The 19,935-nt window shown below is 43.2% G+C and overlaps 2 protein-coding genes across 2 annotated transcripts; one reads left to right on the top strand and one right to left on the bottom strand.

Annotated features, from left to right (window-relative positions):
• Positions 1-5,322: 5,322 nt before the first annotated feature.
• Positions 5,323-10,163, bottom strand: LOC119660217 (mitochondrial import inner membrane translocase subunit TIM44). Its single transcript, XM_038068652.1, has 4 exons — positions 9,999-10,163; positions 9,860-9,937; positions 9,494-9,791; positions 5,323-6,289 (listed from the first exon to the last, which is right to left on the bottom strand). The coding sequence occupies exons 1-4, from the start codon at positions 9,999-10,001 to the stop codon at positions 5,385-5,387; spliced, it is 1,284 nt and encodes a 427-aa protein (XP_037924580.1). The 5' UTR covers positions 10,002-10,163; the 3' UTR covers positions 5,323-5,384.
• Positions 10,164-10,420: 257 nt separating this feature from the next.
• Positions 10,421-19,676, top strand: LOC119660425. The gene is made up of 2 exons (XM_038068973.1): positions 10,421-10,437; positions 17,474-19,676. The coding sequence occupies exon 2, from the start codon at positions 17,480-17,482 to the stop codon at positions 19,382-19,384; it is 1,905 nt and encodes a 634-aa protein (XP_037924901.1). The 5' UTR covers positions 10,421-10,437; positions 17,474-17,479; the 3' UTR covers positions 19,385-19,676.
• Positions 19,677-19,935: the final 259 nt, after the last annotated feature.

Here is a 19,935-nt window from a genome sequence, read left to right as displayed (position 1 = left end):
TGGATTGTGGATAAGTTTAGAGGTCTCTTGTATTATGGCAAAGAAGCTAGGATTAACCGCTTTTTCGGTGGTGCGGAACTCCTGGTTAAGCCATTGAAGGAAAAGTTCGATATAGTTTTGAGGTGGCGAAAGAAGATGTCGTATAGTGCTCAACATCTCGTCTTGTCTGTAACAGGAAATTCACAGTGGTGTTTTTCTATCTCTCTAGGCTAAGGGTACCATGTTTCCTGTTGCCGTAACCTATGTATTCTCTGGTATTACCGTATACCTGCTGGTTCGACTCATGGATTTCGCTATTATAAATTCCTTATAAAAGATACTGTTTCTAAATGTGGTGTGCTTATGCGAACCCGCGCCGGTGGATAACATGTAGTAATTCAATTATTTGAGTACTTACCACAAAAAAAGGCGCCGGGAATAGAATAACTCTCTTTTGGCCGTGCTTCGATGGACTGATTTTGTTCTTTTGGCGCTGCTATATGGGATTAGCACATGGAAAGCGACCGCCACTGTTACTCGGAAGCTCCAGAGCGTGTCACCGGGATACTTTAGTCTGAGACAATAACAAAGAATTTCATTGACGCACGTGCCGATCTAAAAGTGTATGTGGCAATGGATACGTTAAACATTGAGAAGGTGTGATAATTCCATCCATGAATTATACACACTGTTTCAGGATGACCGATAGTGAGTCCTAGGGGGTTTTACGTGAGTACCTGTCTTGTGGACTTAATCCCATGGTCTTCTTAGACATGGATTGATTTTGTGACCACAATCAGAGCTCCGCTGTGACGAGCAACAACGGTAGCAGTCTATACCACCTAAATCTCTACCGAACTAAGGAGCACGGCACCTGCGTTGGAACGCAACACCCCGCCACGCTCAACCCTCAGGTCTCTGTTGGCTTGAACGCAACCACAACTCCCATGAAGCTCCCACTAGGGGGCCAACCGCAAACAACCGAGCTGAACGCACATATAACAGGAATTCTCCTGAAGGGGCTATCCCGATTCCCATGGTACCAGTATAACCTTGGTAAGGTTTCGTGACTATTACCACTTCAGATGAGTCCCCGTGCAGACTCGGGTCTAATCGCCCTAATTAGGCCTTTGGAGCATTCACCTACTGCATCACAGCCGGCAAGCCAATGCGATACAGCGTCTCTCGGTGCCACCACTATGGAGGTTCTCCTCGGCCACTTGGTTTTGGTTTAGCCGACAGGGTTGCCGCCCCGTCTTCCTTCCCGCAACCCCTGAGCACCAGGATGACCGACAAGAAGGATTAAATTTCTGGGAAAGTTGTGGGCAAAACTGACCACATTGCCAGAAATCATAGATACGTTTGACACACTATAATCGGCCATAGGGATTTATAGGAACGATGTATGGAAAATGATCATCTCTTTAACGGACTCATTCGAAAAGTTTTGACATCTGTGGATGGATTTTTTGAAACAGCAAGCTGGAAGCTAATTAATTCTTGATCGCCATCTTCTCTTGTTGTTATCCAATTTGATGCCAAATAACGTTAAATATTCACTTATTTTTTTAAACAAATGGGAAACACATAAGCATTTCACCAAATTAATAAAATATTTCCACTAAAGGTCTAGGAAACACTCATGTTTTGTTTGGAACAGAAATAAATTACTACGAAACACTCGCACCGAGTTTTGGACGATGACTGACGTCAGTCTGGACTGATTGTGTAGGGGCACACAATCCAGTAGGTTTTCATCCGTTATTTTTTGAAGGATTGATTGACGCTTGACTATTGTATAAGGTCAGCCTTAGAGTTTGGGGGTAGGGTAGCTATCAGTGGCCGCTCCGAGGAGCCCAATTAGCGTTGTGGTGCACCGTTTTAGTGATACAAGCTTCTAAGATCGTGACTGGTGTTAGGAGAGCAAGGGGGTAGAGTCCAGCCGGCTCAGATCATCAGAACCAGCCTGTAGCATTCACGAAGGAAATCAGCTTTCCCACCCTGCAACTTGAAATCTTACTGAGGTCCTCAAAGAGTAGTTTACATACTTTCCGTAGTCTGACTCCAGCTAGATCTGGGTAATTGCAAAAGGAGGTGCCTAAGGGTTTCCCGAATCTGGCGTCGTGGTCCCCTATGGGCCAGTGTTCCGTGCAAACCGCAGTAATCTTGTATTCATTTGCACGCATCTGGCACAGGAGCTCTCGCGATCAGGTTTTGTTATAAGCGGACCAAATCCTCCTTGACTCTGCACAGGTGGTGAGCCTTCGCCATTGAGTTCCGAGTAGATTCCGCCCTTGACAGTCGCCAGCGGGATACAGACTGCACCTGCCGAAAGACTGCTAGGAGCCCTATCTGGTCAATCCGTCAGCCCATTCATTCCCTCTATGTTCCTATGACCGGGGACCTAGAGTGTGCCGCCCAGACTATTCAGTGCGTTTCTGCATTGCCCCACAAGCCTCCAGGATGTCGTTGCTGAGTACAAAGCCTTAACGGCCGCTTGGCTGTCGATCACAATGGCGATGTTACGCTTGGGCTCGAATCATGCTCCAGGCTTTCAGTATCGCTAGTACTTCCGCTTGGAATATATTGGCGAAACCTGGGAGACCATACGACTCAGATACAGACCATTTTTAATCCGTCGGGGAAAGGGGGGAAGAATACTGTGTCATAGCCTTGGAATACGCCACCGGGCTTCCATTCTGCCCTGGTTGGAAAGTGCACAACAAAGTTTCTCGCGAAGTTCAGTTTGCGTGTGGCAGTCTGTGGGAAATGTCCCGATTTCCCGAGTTTAATATCGCCGTAGGACTTCGCTGCCCACCATCCGGACCCATGTAGTCTAACGGCACTGCACGCTATAACGTATTTAATGTGGAAGTCTAGGAGGAGGAGATGCAAGAGTATATATTATGGGCTATATTGGCTTTCTTAATTCGCAGTTCTATGTCCAATTTCCAATTTAGCTTTGGATACAGGGTTACACCCAAATATTTCACGAACCAATATTCGTTTATTCAGCCGCGGTAAGTGGAATTGGGGTACGTTTGGCTTAGTGCTGAATAGCAGCCATGTCGTTTTGGTTGGTTTTATACTGAGTTCGCATCTTACGGCCCACATGATGTCACTCATAATGGAGGGAAACATTGCTGACACTAATACAACCAAGTCATTGGCATACACTACCACCTTCCCCAGGCTACTGTACAATATTCGTAAAATTTCGTTCATTAATATTATCCAGAGCACTGGAGAGATATTCACAGCTCTAGTCAACTGGTTGCTTCCTAGATTGTTCTGGTTCTTAGCATGGATAATATCCAATTCGTAAAATACCCCTCCAATCCGATACTGGTCAAGGCTTCCTTGATGGCGTTAGTACTAATATTGTTGAAGGTTCCATCTACATCCAAAAAGACAGCTAGGGTGTACTGTCTATACTGTATTGACCGCTCGACGGTGCCAATACCTCGTGGAGAGCAATTTCTGTGGAATTGCTTCTGAGGTAAATATTCTAGGACTTCGAGAAAAGCATTCTCTCCATAATCGTCCCTAAGTGGATGTCCAGAACGCGCTCTAGGGGCCTTAACACGAAAGAGATGAGGCATGAGACTCATGGCCAACCCGCTTTCGGTATGAAAACCACTCGTGCGCATCTCCAAGGCTGTGGTACGTATCCCTAAGATATAGAGTTTCGGTAAATCTCGACAAGACACCGCACAACCATTTCTTGCTGTTTATATAGTATGACTGGCATTATGCCATCTGGACTCGTAGGATTTATATACGGAGCTATTTATAGCCCAGTCGATCTTATCCTTGGTAATTACCGATTTGATAGGCTCGTCCGGTTGGGGTGGCTGCTTACACTCCAACAAGACACTGACTTATAGTCCTCTTCGTCGGCGGGGAAGTGTGTCTGAACCAGCAGCTCTAAGGTTTCACCTTGACTCATGTTAAACTACCATGTCAATTTTATTCGGTATTGTTTGGCAAATCATCGTGGGAGGATTGTAGCGGCAACAGCGTCTCCAAATTGTTCACCTACACTACGAAAGTCAGCGTTTATGGTGCACATCATTGGCGTATTTTTACCTCAATGCATTCTTAGTGAACAAAATTGCCATATGTGAGCTGACGAACAACCCGCAGAATTTTAAAAGCTACCACTGCATCCACAGAAAATAACGGTTTGGTGTGGCTTATGGGCCGCACTTTTATCGATTCATACCTTTTCCCAAATTAGGTCAGATAGAAAGTAACTGTCAGTGATAATCGCTATCGAGCCATGATAACATCGCCGGTAGGTATATTTGAAATTTTCAAAATGTTGGATGTTAGATTCCAGGAAAGTTGAAAACTGTTTTCAGCCGGTGTCCGATTTCTCACAGTTTTGAATTACTGCATTCTGTGAAAATGGTGTAAGTGCGTGTAAATGTTTTTTTATCCAATGTTTCCTGACGCATACATAACTAGCTACTTAAAATTGAAGTTCGTGATCTCAGTAAGTTTCGATTTCCACAATGTTGGGCTACCTGCCAAACAGCGTAAGGAAAGCTGAACTTATTGGGAAATAATTTTGGTAGCCGCTTGATGTCACTTCTTGGCCCGATAAATTGGTCGCCAAAATCGTACAAAATTACTTATTTACACAATTTTTCTTGGTAGTTATGTGAAGCCTCTGGCCTTTAGTGTGCAGCGGAGCGTTGCCGACGCACAGAGCGCACGATGAAGTTCGTCGTTTATTTGCATTGTTTTTGCCATCTGCGATTTTTACCGACTTTATCCAACGTTTTTTCTTTAAACTTGAGGAAAAATAACACTTATATTGATGATTTCCCCTTCCAATTCTTCCCTGGACTCATCTACATTTAATATCCAATCTAGTTTTCGATGAACGGTGCTTATTTTGTTATTCTTCTTCTATTTAAAACAACTCCATCGGATGTCCACCGGATTCTGGTATGGTAGCTCGAAAGCATACATATATGTACTTACTACCCCCACACTTTATTAACACATCCATGTCTGGCTCTAGTAATTCATACTGATATGCAAATAACTAAAGAGTGAAAAACGGATAACTACCCTGTACCCCCGCTCATATAAGGCCAATTTATATGATGACGGCGTCATCATACACGTCTTATAGTGCAACAAATTCACTTGAAATGCGAAACGTTGACCCTCTTCGCAAGGTTATGCCTTATATTATCCTTTATACCAATGCCGATAGTAGAAAAGTCCCGGTTTATCTATTCACAGCGGATGTTTTAAAATGACTCCAAGATTTTCGGAAAGGAAAGCATAACGATTTCCCACTTTTTATGAAAAAAAAGACTAAGAAAATCGGGTTGACTTTTTAATTTTTCATATATTACATATGGTATATACATTTCTAAAAAATTGGTCTAAACCAACTGTTCTTGGCTACTTGCTGATAACTCCATCAATCTCCACGCAGATTTTGGATTCAGCTCATTCGGATCACGACACAACACCCACACATAATTCACACGCATCACTTTCTCAGGATCTCCTTCAACGACTTTATTCGTTCGATCTCTCACACACATAATTTGTTGTGACTGAAATGTGATAATTAAAACAGGTCCTTGTTCCATGACTTTTCCCATTGCTAAGTCAACATTTTCAATATCCAGAATTTTCGAGTCTAAATAATAACCAGCCTTAATTGCTGCACTAATCGGCGTGGCAATGATATTGTAGGCACTTTCAAAGCACCAATCCTTCAATATTTCTAGGTTGCCGCGTGTCATTGCTTCCAGGATATTTGGTATAATGTCAGTTTCACAGTCGCGGAGGAACTGCTTCTGATCGAAATTAGGATCGATTTTACACAACTCCGTCAGCGTTTCCGATAGCTCGGTTTTTGAGAAGATATTTCCGAAGACGTCGGAGACTTTGTCGGTTAGGAGTCTGGAAGCCCGGATCACTGGATTTTCTGATTCTTCATACCTCATTTTCCAGTCGAGAACTTTGTTCACGTAAGCGTTATTGTTCTTAAAATTCTCCCAAGATTGATAAAATTTCGAGTCCTTGTGGAGTTCTACTCCTACTTCGTCAATGTTCGGTTCGAAACTTCTGTTATCGCTGGATGCGAGGATTTCTTTCCGTTTTCGTAATTTTTCAGGACTTCGATACACACGACCGTGTATACCTTGTGGACCAATTTCATTTTGTACTATTTTAGTTGCTTCCGTTATTGTTTGGAATGCACCACTTTTTCCTAGTTGCTGCCCCTTTTCTGAGATTGTGTCGGTTACACCCTTAGCGGATTTCGAAAGCTCTTCGCCTAAAAATAAAAGATTCAAAATTGTAATAAATTTACTGTTACTTTTTCAGTAGAAGCGATTGAGTAGCTCCTAATGTGTAATTAATACTATTCAAATTGTTAAGTATTTTTTCTACTTAGAGCGGTTTTTTTTGCTTCTAAAAATGTGTGTGACAGGACAGACTGTGACATGTAAGAAGCCAAATGATTAGTATTCTGGTAATGGACGTAAAACTATATCATCTGCATATAAGCACGGGACGAGGCAATCTTGAAAATTTCAACGCTATACTCATATCAGAATTCAGGGCACGTAAGACGGTGGCTTAACCCCATGATCTTTTTTTGAAACATGGATTAATGATCAGAGCCTCGTTGAGACAAGCACAACGGAACCAGTCTATACTGAGAAAATGACTCAGTTTATTCATACTGGTCAATGCAGAAGTAAAGCACTCGAGTTTAAACGCAACACCACGTTTAAGGCTCGAATGTCTTTGTTCGCTTGAACGTAACCACAACCCCTATAAAACTCTCACTAAGGAGCCAACATAATCGAGCTGAACGCATGTGAGATAAGAATTCCCCTGAGACATGTGAATTCAGGGCCTACTCATGATTGCCATGGTATCAGTATACCGCTGGTAAGGTTACGCGAACTAAAGCCACTACAAATTTGTCCCCGTGCACCTAATTAGGCCTTTGGAGCATTCGTCTACTGCATCACGACCAGTAAACCATAGTGAGTACAGCATATCCCAATGCCACCACGTGGAGGTTCTCCTTGGCCACTTGGTTTTGGTACTTCACCGCCACCTCAGAACAACCCTAATATCGTGCTGTCAAATAGATTGTGGCGAAGCGAAATTTGAAACTCGTCGACAACTGGAAAATTCGCGCGAGCGGTCATGAGTTCGATGAAGAAGCAAGCCGCGCTGGAAAAAATGCGATATTTCAGGAACCACTTGTTTCCTTCATCAGCGCTAACAAGTCTCCGACGGGGTCGGTTCTGCTACCGAAGCCCCAAAAACCACCTGGGGTACCCTCTTCATATCGCCCTATCTGTCTTTTAGACACTATGGGGAAAATGTTTGAAAGGTTAATATACAACAAGCTGCTTCCCCCGTTTGAGCTAGCGGATGGTCTATCGGAGTGACAATATGGATTTCGCAGAGCATGGTCCCTGGTTGCATAGCGTGGATAATCGAGGATTACCTCTCGGAAAGATTTCTTTGGACACGGACGACGGGCCGAAGGAATATGTTGTGACAGTAGGTGTTCCCCAAGGCTCCGTACTGGGGCCCCTGCTGTGGGACATAATGTATGACGGAGTGCTGGGCCTTCTCGTGCCGAAGGAGGCAACATTGATTGGTTTTGCAGACGACCTGGCGATTCATGCCATCAAAGTATGGCTCCAAATGGTGAAACTGGACCTGGCGGAAGGTAAGATGGAGGCGGTCCTTATTACCAATAACAGAAAAAACAATACTGTCAAAATCGGGGTTGGTAATCATGAGGTCGCTTTAAAATCAATCATTAGATCCCTGGGAGTAATGATCAATGCCAAGTTGAGCTTCAAGGGGCACCTGGGTTATGCGTGCGAAAAGGCAACAAAAGCTAGCTCATCTCTAGGCTAATATTGGAGGGTCAAAATCTAGTCGCGGGCTGCTTATCGCATGGGTGATGAAATCCATTCTGCTATACGCGGCTCCTGTCTGGGCGTGCTCAATGAATAACACAGTGAACCAGGAAAGGGTAAGTTCGGCATACCGGCCAATCGCGTGGAGGATGTGCAGTGCATATAGGATAGTATCCGGTGAGGCATTGTTTGTCATCGCGGGGATGGTTCCCTTGGATCTTCTATGAGGCAACCTGTCTTCACCGGAGAAGGAATACGAATCCGGCTGAAGTAATTCCGGGTTTCCGTAAATGCACAAGGAAGGAGCTATACGGGACATGACGGCAACGGTGGGAAAACTCGAGAAAGGCCGCTCGATCCATACACTGATCTTGTGTATTGAGAGATGGGTCGAGCCTGTAGAGTTGAATTACTACCTAACGCAGTTTCTTACGGGACACGGTGGGTACAGGAAGTACTTACATCGCTTCGGATTGGATGAATCCCGAGACGGTTCCGAATGTACACCGGAGGATCCAAAGCATGTTATGTTCCATTTTCCGAGATTCACAAGCGGAAGGTTAAGCGATGCTCTCAACGCAGTTATCGGACCGAACAATTTCGTGGAGGAGATATTGAAAGCGGATGGAAATTGGAGTGCGATAAACGTAACAATAACTACGATTCAGGAAAAGCTGCAGGAACTGAATCGAGCCCGGAAAGCGTGACGGACACGCGACCTAGTTATGCTAGTCTAAACCAGAGCCCCCCTCGCAAAGTAATACTTCACGGTGAACCCGCGGGGATATGGGCGGAGAAGTGGGAGTGGATTTAGTGGTTGAGAATCCCACACACTGCTGGAACAGTAGCGTCTTTTTAAAATTTCCACCTCCACCCTTAAAAAAAAAAATAAAAAAAAATAGACTTCTACGCCTGCAAGGGGACTTTAATAAGGAAATAGAGCCTCTGACCACGGATTATTCTCTTGATGTACACAGCTGTGGTGCGCCCCATCCTAACTTACGTCACAGTGTATCCGAGTCGTACGGTCTCCTAGGTTTCACCAGTGTATTCGTAACAAGCGTAACATAACCATTCTAACTGGCAACCAAACGGCCATTAAGGCTTTGTATCCAGCAGCGGCATCCTCCAGGCTGGTGGAGCAGGGCACAAACGCGCTGAACAGTCTGGGCGACACGGGAGCTCTTGTGCCAGAGACGTGCAAATGCATACATTATCAAGGCGGTCTGCACGGAGCACTGGCATACACTACAATTCGTATTGCCAAAGCTGCGTAGATAAGGGGAAACCATAAGACACTTCCTTTGCGATCGCCCAGCTCTAGCTAGAGCGAAGCTACGAACTCTAGGTATTCCATTCTTTGGGCACCTCAGAGATCCAGGATGGGATAGCTGTTTCCTTCGTTAATGTTTTACGTCTTACTCTCCAATAGGATGAAATCAACAGTCTATAGGAAATGTAAGATTCAGTGAGAATATTGAAGAGATAGAGGATGGATTCTGCGACAGGTGGATCCAAAAGAACTACGATCATAAGTTCTACACTAGAAGCATTTGGAGAGAGCGAGAATTTATAAAATCACTTACCTATCTGACTTGCTTTCTTCGCCAGCTCTGTTTTGCCAGCTTCCTCCAGCACATCTTGAACTCTGTCCTTTATGGATCCCAATTTCTCCTTAAGAACATCGCCTCCTTTTTGTGCTTCCGACTCGACTATATTGAACTTCTGTCGAGCCGACTTGAGTGCATCAGACTGTTCCAACTTGTTGGCCTCCTCTCGAAATTTCTTGATGCTTTCTTTCATCTCCTTATTTTTAGCCATCTCCTGCCGCACGTTATCGATAAACTGCGAGAAGAAACCAGGACGTTTCCCCGAATAGGATCGCTGTAAATTTATTGGAAACGTACAACTGAAATATCTCCAACTAATAGAGGAATATTTACAACACTTACCGTACTTGTATATATGCCATTTCGAAAATTTCGTGAAGCACTTATAAAAGATAAATACCTGCTGGATAAGACCCTTTGCTGCAAAAATCGAGATCTATGTGAGAAAATATTGCACAACACATGACACAACGCTACTCACCATTCTAATAATTTAACTTATAATCGGCATTTAATTCGAACGGTGCTATTGAGCAATACTATAAATATTAATCAATTAAATTGCCAAATTACACCAGGCCCCTGCGTAATCACCTCTCATTGGAACATAACCTCCTTGCACTCGATTCTGAACACTTCTTCTTCTTCATGATTCTTGTCAGTCAAATGTACGGAAAAAAGTGGTTACAAATTCTAGAATTTTGAAGGTTGTCTGGTTACAGGGTGCATTGAAATATTGTGCGGGTATGATAACCGGTTTTATCTCTCTGAACTGTTTCAAGCGCCTCTACATGGAACACTTGAACTGGTCATGCAGAACTGATACGAAAGATTTTGAAATGTCAGTTGTTTAGAGCGTCCAAGTTTGCATTTTCGCGATAAAGTTTGTGTTTTGATCGGAAATAGAATCAGTTATAAAGGTTGGTGACTTGTAGTATATCTAAATACTTCGAATCAATGAAATCGTCCATTTTTTTTCTTGGTAAATTCAGTAAATTCTTCCATATATGGTCGAAGGTGGTTTCACCTCTCGTTTTCCAATTGGTATGGCAAACGGTAAATCTTGGGTTTGAATTCAAAACTAAATTTGGATGATGTATAGAAGTATTCAGAGCCATACTTTAATATTAATATACAAAAGGACATCTAATATCCCAAAAATTAAATGCTAAATTTTTCTACTATATTATAGTGCTTCTATTGTGGTGCGTGCACGTCATTCGTTGTGATTTGAAATTTAATACTTTGTTCGTTTTTTTGGTTTTCCGTTTTATAATTTGTACTTGAATGCAATACACATTAAATACCAATAGAAGTTTCTATGAAGGTATATAAACTTACAGGCGGAGCTTCTGCAAACGTCTGATTTGGAAAGAATGTCATGTCCGTCCATTATTGCAAATAAAACAGTACAAGTCAGGACTTCTACCTGAATGAAAGAAAGTTGCTCCAAGCAAGGCAAGATTTCTTTCACTCTCTTGTTTTGTACTATCGCTGGATAGCAACCGTGGTTTGAAATATGTCCTCAAGTCGGGGATTATAAATATTTTCTCCAAAAACTCATTTCAAAGAATTTTAATCCTTTAAATGAGTTTTTGGACAGATTCCATAACAGCTGAAACGTTGGAAGAAAAATAAAAATAATGGATCATAGCTTAAGGTGCATGTATAAAAAAACATATTTTCCGAACTCGTTTGGAACATTTTGTATGCCAACGATTTTTAGCTTTGGTAAATAGTTCTGCTTAGTTGCGCTAAGAAAACCATTATCAAAATGAATTGCCTCTGCATGGAAGACCAGGATGTTCAACTTCTCGTCCTCAGAATCGCAACTAGTCGATGAATTTAGCTTTTGGTCAATCCCTCATCATTCTGTCATTCGACCCGAGCTGCCCTTTCTTCCTCACATTGGGTATTATGCCATTGGAAAACTCACGATCTATCTGATTTAGAAGTTGGGACAGTTCTGTACTTTCTATTTAAGTATTAGAATAGCGAGTGGACTATTGTCTTACTTTTAACGATCACTTTTCCCGATAATATTCATGACAGTTGTTTCCGGATAGCTGAGTGACTAAAGCACAAAGCTGTTGTACGGAAGATCGTGGTTCAAATCTCACTGGTGCTAGTGGGATTTGTATCATGATTTAACGTCGGATACCAGTTTACTCAGCTGTGAATGAGTACCTGAGCAATGCTAACCACATTGTGTATTGTAGTGTACAGTTACGGTCTTGAATGAAGTACTCTAACACACTTCAAGCCCCTGATCCAATATGGATTGTTGCGCCAACGGTTATTATCTCGAGTTGTTACCATCTCGGCAGATGCCAGATTTCACCTAACACTAACACTAAGTGCCAAATATTTAGACTCGGACGATCCTACCTACTTAAAAGATAAAGGGGCGCTGGTGGTGGTGGCCACTGGTAGGTTAATGGGAGAATCCGTCGAGAACTCCCCGCAACATCGAGCACATACGCAGAATGGTTTACTTCTGCGTGGTTTGAACCAGACTTTGTGAGGGTCTGAGAGTCCCAGGACGTCAAGAGAAGCCGTGAGGGATTTAAGTAGAATACCCGCAGCTGACAATATTATAGGAACTACAACTACCCGCTCGAGACGCTAAATTTCTTTGATTTCCCTACCCAGTGGCTCATAGTTCACCTTTTTCTCCACGTATTTCCGTTCAATGTTGCAATTATGGGGGATAGCAACTTCAATTATATGCGCGGAGCGACTCATCTTTTAAACTAACGGTACGTCAGGCGTCAGTATGGCGATCAGTCAGAACTTGCCGGTCGCAATACAAGCTGTAAGCAGAACTATCAAGTACTGATTACGGCTCATTTCGGTAAACCGAACATGGTCCCGTGATCAGCCCATGTTTGTATGCAAGGTTTTGATAGATCACCTTACTACAGCATTATGCCTGGTGATGTATCGCACCAGTGCCGTAACAGTGCAGCCAGAAATGAGATAGTCCAACGTCTCTAACGCTGAACCAGACATTCTCCACGCGCTCTTTCATGATGAGATTTTTATAAGCTCGGGTGGCGACATGCCGTCCTGAATGGCACACATGAATCCCTCCGTTTTAGTAAAGAGCCCCCCAGCACACAGCCATCTTTTTGACAAATGCAAATCAACAAATGGCTGCCAAAGATAATTCACATGTTTGCCATGCATTGGCTTTGACTTCCATTCATCGATCCGCTCTTAGTCCGACTTCACCTCACTCAGAGGATTGAAAGATCGATCCTTCAAGTTAAGTCGAGTCAGTTCACAGTCTGCCCTGCAGACAGCCACTTGTAAGGGACTCGTCTGCTCTTTGCTGTAAAAATAAGCGCGCAGCGAATCGACTTGGCGATAATGTTGTGCGACGCTGTTAAACACGCCCCTACATTCGATGTCATGAAGCAGGTTCGTCCGCTCCACGGCAGAGTTTGGATGATCCATTTGGAATTTGGACATAGTTGTCCGTATCCGCCACTGGACGTATTCCGAATGCATAAGCCAGTGAAGGGATAGCGAATATATTCCTTGCAGAATTCCTAGGTATTTGTAGAAGCCTGTCTCGGTCATAGTTTCGATGCGGAGTCACCAATGCTATGTCCGGCATGCGGCTCATGAGGACCTTTGTGAGTGGCTTGGATTCGATATTTGTCTAATCCAAATTCCATCCGAACATCACGGTTGAACATGAAAACTATTGCAACAGACTTCTGAAGTGGTCGTCAGTACCAGCATACAGCTTGATATTATCTAGGTACATAAAGTGTGTCAGTTCGCCCTTGGCACGTAGGCAATATTTTATTGCATCATTCAGTCGCCATTAAAGGAAGTTCAGTGCTATGCGAAATCAAAGGGAACTCGACGAATCCCTCGGGAAGATGCCCCTCCGTATATGGATGGGCTCTGAGGTATTTGCACCCTCAGATGTACGCACTGATAAGGTGGTATGTCACCCTTCCATGACTGTCGCCAAAAACTATTAGTTTCCTGTTAATGCGATACAGATGTAGGACATCCGTTAGCCAGGTATGCGGAACGCTATCGAAAGCCTTGGCATAATCGATATAGCAACTATAGAGGTTTCTTTGGCCTTGCTCTTTGCAACCCCTTGACCCAACTCGACACCCTTCTGCTCTTCGGACAGAATATTGTTTGTCTCGAGGTGCGCATTGACTCTTCCACTAATAATGGACGTTATGAATTTGTAGATGGTTGTAATCAGCTTTGTATCTGCGGGTCCTGCATCGTGCTCTTCTTAGGGATAAGGTAGGTAATCCCGCAGTGAGGAAAGGTGGAAATTGCTCCGGCCGACTAGTAACCTGATTTATGCTACGTGCCAGTCGATTTTGAATATGTAAATTTCTTATACCAAAAATTCTGCACCCGGTCCAGACCAGGGCCCCTCAAGTTCTTCAAACTATTTATGGCTCGTTGAACTTCCTCTTCGGTAACATCCGTAAAATTCATGCCAGGCGTATTGGCATAGCGGGTACCTTCGGCGGTGCTCCACTCAACATGCTCAGCATGCTGGGCGGGTAATCCCCAAAGTCTACTCCAGGATTTTTCTTCCGTTATCGAAAACTGTGCTGTCTGGACACTCTGTTGGGATTCGTTGAGAGATGTGAAGAAGTTCCGCTGTTTTCTCGCGTATGTTGCATTCTGGACACGTCTGAAGTGAATTTCGCCCGACTGCATACGACAGAAAGGTGGCTTCAGACTCCCTCCTCCTTTAATACAAGCACTACGTGCCAAGCATTTGGGCTCGGACTATCCTACCTGTTTGAATTATAAAAGAGCGCTGGTGGTGGTGGCCGGTGGTAGGTCAATGGCAGAATTATTATTCATGACAGTACTATCGGCACAGTTGTTCAAACTTTCTTCCAACTCGATTGCAGGACAGCCTGAGAAATTTAATCTCAAGGGGACTTTTAAAACAGAATAACATTGCTGATTGGAACTTTCTTCAATGCTGGCGCAATTCGCTGCGGATGTCAAGGGGGATCTAGTGGTAATCAGGGAACGGTACAGGAACAAAGACCCAGTCACATGGCGTCCCCAGCTATTATGAATTTTTTTCGCGCGCAGACAGGTGTTGATGAAAACTTGGAGCTTTTGAGGAACAGTGGAATTCAATTCCCCTGTGCTACTCCCATATAGTAACACAGAAAGAACACTAGCACAGAACAGTCTCAATTTGATCTTAGTGCTGAAATAACTGCATTTCCAGATTTTAGACAGAAAATCGAAGGCGGATCTAGCGATCCTATTGATCGTCGCTTTCGATGTTCAGCCCATTAATGTAGACTGCGAGAGTGCGGTGATCCGTTAGACTGAGAACCTTAGTTTTGTTGGTGTTTATCTGCAGTCCAACTCTACTTGCCTCTTTTTCCAAATCCAGAGCTATTTGGCCAAGCTCCATGACCCGATGAGAGATCAATCATAGTCCGTTTTCGATGGCCAAAAGTCATTGCCGTGAAAATAATCCCTATCCGAGACGTTGTAGTCGTTTTGGTAGCAGTTGAGTTTTAAAATTCCTTTTAGTCGTCTCCGACGACAAGCAGGGAAGGCTTTGAGTATCTTCTTAAGCCCCAACTCACACCGTAGGAGATATGATAGGCACACTAGAAAATCCATTCAACATTCCGGGCTACCTTTTGAGCATATTGACGGGCTATTTGGGAGTCCATTCCCAGCCAGGCACAATGCACAGTTGGCATATTGATGCGATTGGTAAGCGAATTAGTCATCTTGACTAAAGAAAAACTCTCGACCCTGCGTCCTTTATCGATCAGCAACATTATTAAATAGTCAAAATCAACGGTTAAGCATTCTAGGAGGTTTTGAGCAAATCAAAGCAGCAACGTACAAAGCCACAACTGCAGTTTCAGGCTTAAATCGGCTCATGACAAACGTGGGGGGTCCTACCTTTAGCAGGAAACGTCTTTTCATGAATACAATAGAGCCTGTTTTGTCCTATGGCATGCAGATTTGGGTTGACGCTCTTGGAAAAGAGGTGTATCGCAATTGCTTTGGGCAAGTATAGAGACGAGGAGCTTTGGGTGGTGTTTGCCTATTACGCTGTCTCAGAATCGATAGGGATGGTGGTTCTGGTAGTGACTAGCGTTATCCTCCTTGCAAAGGAACAATTGTAAAGGAAGGAATTCAAGGGCGGTGGTTGCTCGTGAAGAGCGACAACATATACTCACGAGGTAACTTAGGTCCGCGGTTGAACGTTAACTATATTTAGATTTCTAAATTTGCCTCGCAAACGCAGAGTGCTTACGTTTTCAAAGCCAGTAACAGAAGGTTTCATGTTTTGGCTGACTAAGAAACCTACTCCGAGCACATGGTTTACTGAATGGCCAATATAATATATGGTGTAGAGGCTCTTCTCCAGGAACCGGTCTGTGTCCAGCGTACCTTTTGCAACGCTATTACATCAGCCTTATATTGGGACAGGATATCGGCTAACTGCTGGGCACCATTTGATCTGCACAGAGAGCGCACGTTCCATGCGAAAATGCGCAAATCGTTAACCGGTTTTCGTTGTCGGGTTCGTTGTCGTAAAATCCATCAAGTCCGAGGCTCTTTTGTGGCTTCGTAACTTCGGTTTTCCGTGTAGGGTTGTCAGCCTTACCCAACCCCTAACCTGGAAGACCAGTTGGCACAAATTGTTTGCAGCTTTTCGTTAGGAAAAAACTCGCACCGGTGTTGGTTCAGCGGACGTTTCCCAGCTCCATCGTAGATACCGATCCATGTTTCGCCTGGGCCTTATACTACCCTTTGACCACCCTTTAAAGGCAATCGATATGAAATTCCTAGTCTTTTCATCGTGAGCTGCCCCGATTAAAATACCTCGAGTCAACGCTATCATCCAATGGAGAACTGCGTTATGAAATTGTCTTACGCATTAACGCCACCTGTGTGAAGTGACGTTCCACAACTGGTGTTCTTTGTGATCGACGTATCCACGAACGTCTCAAAGCTAAAATTTATCGCAATGTCGTCCGTCCTGTCGCTCTCTATGGTTCTGAGTGTTGGTCGACTATAAAAGACAACGGCGTTTTGCGGTAATGGAGACGAAGATGTTCCGTTGGACTAGTGGCGTGACACGTTTTCATTATATCCGAAATAAGAATATTCGCGATCGATATGGAGTTGCATTAATGCGGGAGAGGCATCTTCGATGTTATGGTCACGTAATTCGCGCTAAAGAGAATGCACTTGCCAAGATTGGTCTGAAGCCGATGGTAAACGACCAAAAGGCTGGCCAAAATAACGTTGACTTGATACGCTGGATGGGGATTTAAAACACTCGAGATTGCGCCCAGATCAGGCATTTGATAGAGCCAAATGGTCAGCTCGATCACGACGAACCGACCCCGCTTGTGAACGGGACAAAGTCTGAAGAAAAAGAAGAGTCTTTTCATCGTCGGTTTTCTGCCTCTATCGTTTTTCATTTTGGTAGGACTTGTTCAATCCTTGTTATTTGAAAATTCTGCTATTTTTAATCCTGCATGTAAGTGTAAGCCATGCTTATTGGAGTTCCCAGAAAGCTGAGTGTATTCCTGCGGTGCTTCTACACATTATTAAAAGTATTTGCCAAATCCTTCATATGTCCTTTATCAATGTTATGCCCAAGTGCGTCTAGAAGAAGGGGGAAAGAGGAATATACCCAACGGACTGGAGATACCTAACCCAATAACGGACCCGGAATAGAACCAAACAAACTTAGATTGATTGCGCTGATTCGCATAATCATCTCGGGCTTGGATTTCTTCACGAACCCGATTATGTTATATAAAAAACCCCCATGCCTTATGCTTTAACTAATCGAGTAACTTCTAGCCAACGTAAATCATTTGAATTAAGGTTAAGGATCTTCTTTTCGCATATTACAATAATCAAAAATTTAAGACTTCACGTTCGTTTTCGTTTCAGAAAAAAATGGAAAGAAACACTTCGTACCGCTTATCCGGGAACAATTATGACACCGCTACTGAAGACAGTATTTCGATGTACTACTCCTTCAATGGCAGTGTAGCTGACAAAACATTGGAAAATTCAGATTTAGAATCAACTGTGGAAGCCGCTATTGAGGAAACACTCAACACCGTGGTTAAGCTTCCATCTCAAAATACACCCCTTAAGGCTAAGTGCGGAAGAAGTTTACAGTTGGGCAACGGGTCTTCGTCAACTCCATCGGCAATGAGCAAAGGAGTAGATTCTAATTTCCTAGAATTTACTCAAATCAGTGAACAGAAAGACGAGGAAGCGAAAGTGGCAAACGAAGGAAGTATAGAAAGTGAAAATGTAAAACTGAGCCCACCTGCACCTCAGAATGATTCAGTGATCGTAGAGACCTTCAGTAAAATGCAAATTGAAACTATTACAATTACTGACAATTCAGTAGAAATTATAGATGAGTCTAGTGAGACTGTAATTTCGGTCGAGGGATCGAATGTGGCACTAAAGGATGCTAGCGCGAAGATATGGCCGAGTAATAATAAAATGGAAATTACCCTTGACGCAAAAAGTGAAATAATTGAGAATATTGACAAACAAGAAGAAAGTGGAAAAAAGCAGTTGGAAAAATCGGTAGAATTCTCGCTGGCTGATAAAGTAGTGCAAGATATTAAAATCTTACTTCAAAGTGGATCGAAAAGCAAGAAAGGCAAGGAAAATTTAGAAGCCAATGCAATTTTGGCAAACGAAAAGAAGAGAGCAACAGGACTACTAAAACCCTCGAGATTATCCACATTGAAAATGAGGCGATCCATCCTTCATACCGAACTACAGCCTGGGAAAACCATTACTCCCGTCACACGAATTATTTCAAGTTCAAGAAAATCTTTCAATGGTGGTGCAAGTGGAATTCCGACACCTCGTGAGATGTCGAGTTCAAGCTCAGTTAGTTCTTTGAAATCGAACTTGGAATCAGTGAAAAAGGAAGCAAGACGGTCAATTGCTCCGTCAAAACAAGTGTCCATCATGAACGGAGCGAAAGCCTTTTTGAATTCCATTCCCGAAAATAGTCAAAAACTAGAAGCGACTAAAAAGGCGCCTTCTAAGAGGTTTTCAATGTTTCCCCCAAAACCAAAAGCTGACTTCGTTCGGAGCTCACAACGATTTGGACCCGTAGCAAAAACAACTCTCAACAGTCCTGTAATGGTGCGGAAAGATCTAACACGTCGGAGCGTTAGCAAGTTTACTAAAACCTCCGAAGATAAACCAAAACCTGATGCAATGAAAGCAAGAAATACTTTCAAAGCCAAACCGGCACCTTTAGTATCCCAAAGTGACTTTTCATTGGATAAAACCAAGCAGAATTTCAGTCATTCAGACTTTACGTGCGAGATTTGTTCACGCTCTTTTCGAGTCTCTTCAATTTTCGAAGCTCATAAGAAAACTCACAACCAAACTACAACAAAGTCGACAAACACTTGCAAATATTGCGACAAGTCTTTCGCTATAATGAAAGCGCTCGATAAGCATCTATTGGAAAATTGTCTGAAAATTCCCATGGCTGAGAGAAAGAAGATCAAGATTGCAGCCTCCCAGTTGTCTGAAGAAGCTGCCAGTCTACGAGGTGGATATGGCGGTAGTGAAAGGTATAGTAGCCGAACACAGAGAGCATCTATAGTTCCATCGCGTAAATCGATGGCCAATAGCGTGATGCCTCCGCCGTCTTCTTCGAAAGTAGTGAAGAAACCAATGGCCCATTCAGGAGTCTTAAAGACACCGAATAAGAGCGTGTCTTGTAAACCATGCGAGAAAACTTTCGATAATGTTCTGGCATTCGCCGAACATGTACTCTCGCATTCGAACAGTAGTCTCGGCGAGGAGCAGTGATATTTTCTATAAACATCGCGTCGGTTGAAATGACTCCGGATTTTACGAATAGACTGTTGAGATTCTTGTATAGTGTTAGGTCGTATTGGTTAGGGGATACAATGTTTGTCGGATTTACTTTTGCGTTTCAACGAATATGTTATAATAAATTAACAATGAGAATTTATTTCCATAAATTTTAAGTTAATTACTAATAATATGCTTTGCGTACATGTCAATACATGTTAATATGAATATTTGCAACCTTAATTTGTTCAAATAATGTTTTGAATAAAACACTATGCTTTGACAAGCCATTCTTTTTTTAATAGAAAAGTTTAGCGCTCTTCTGGATAAAATCGGTGAGTTACGAAGGCAAGAATTTCGCGTGCAGGGCGTTTGACTGAGTCCTTCATCCGCCTTAGTTTTAGGGTGAGCTTACTTTTGGATTTTTGGCGTCTAGCTAGATCTGTTTGCCGCCGGTGAGCTGGTCATCGAGCACTGTTCAGTCATTTAATTTTTTTACAGGAATATACTCGAGAATGTACAGTATAGCCGTGTCGTACGATCTT

This window comes from Hermetia illucens, chromosome 6 (assembly GCF_905115235.1).
Source record: "Hermetia illucens chromosome 6, iHerIll2.2.curated.20191125, whole genome shotgun sequence".
Classification (NCBI taxonomy): domain Eukaryota; kingdom Metazoa; phylum Arthropoda; class Insecta; order Diptera; family Stratiomyidae; genus Hermetia; species Hermetia illucens.
Note: the sequence above shows the minus strand (reverse complement) of the source record. Positions and strands in the feature narration are given on the sequence as shown.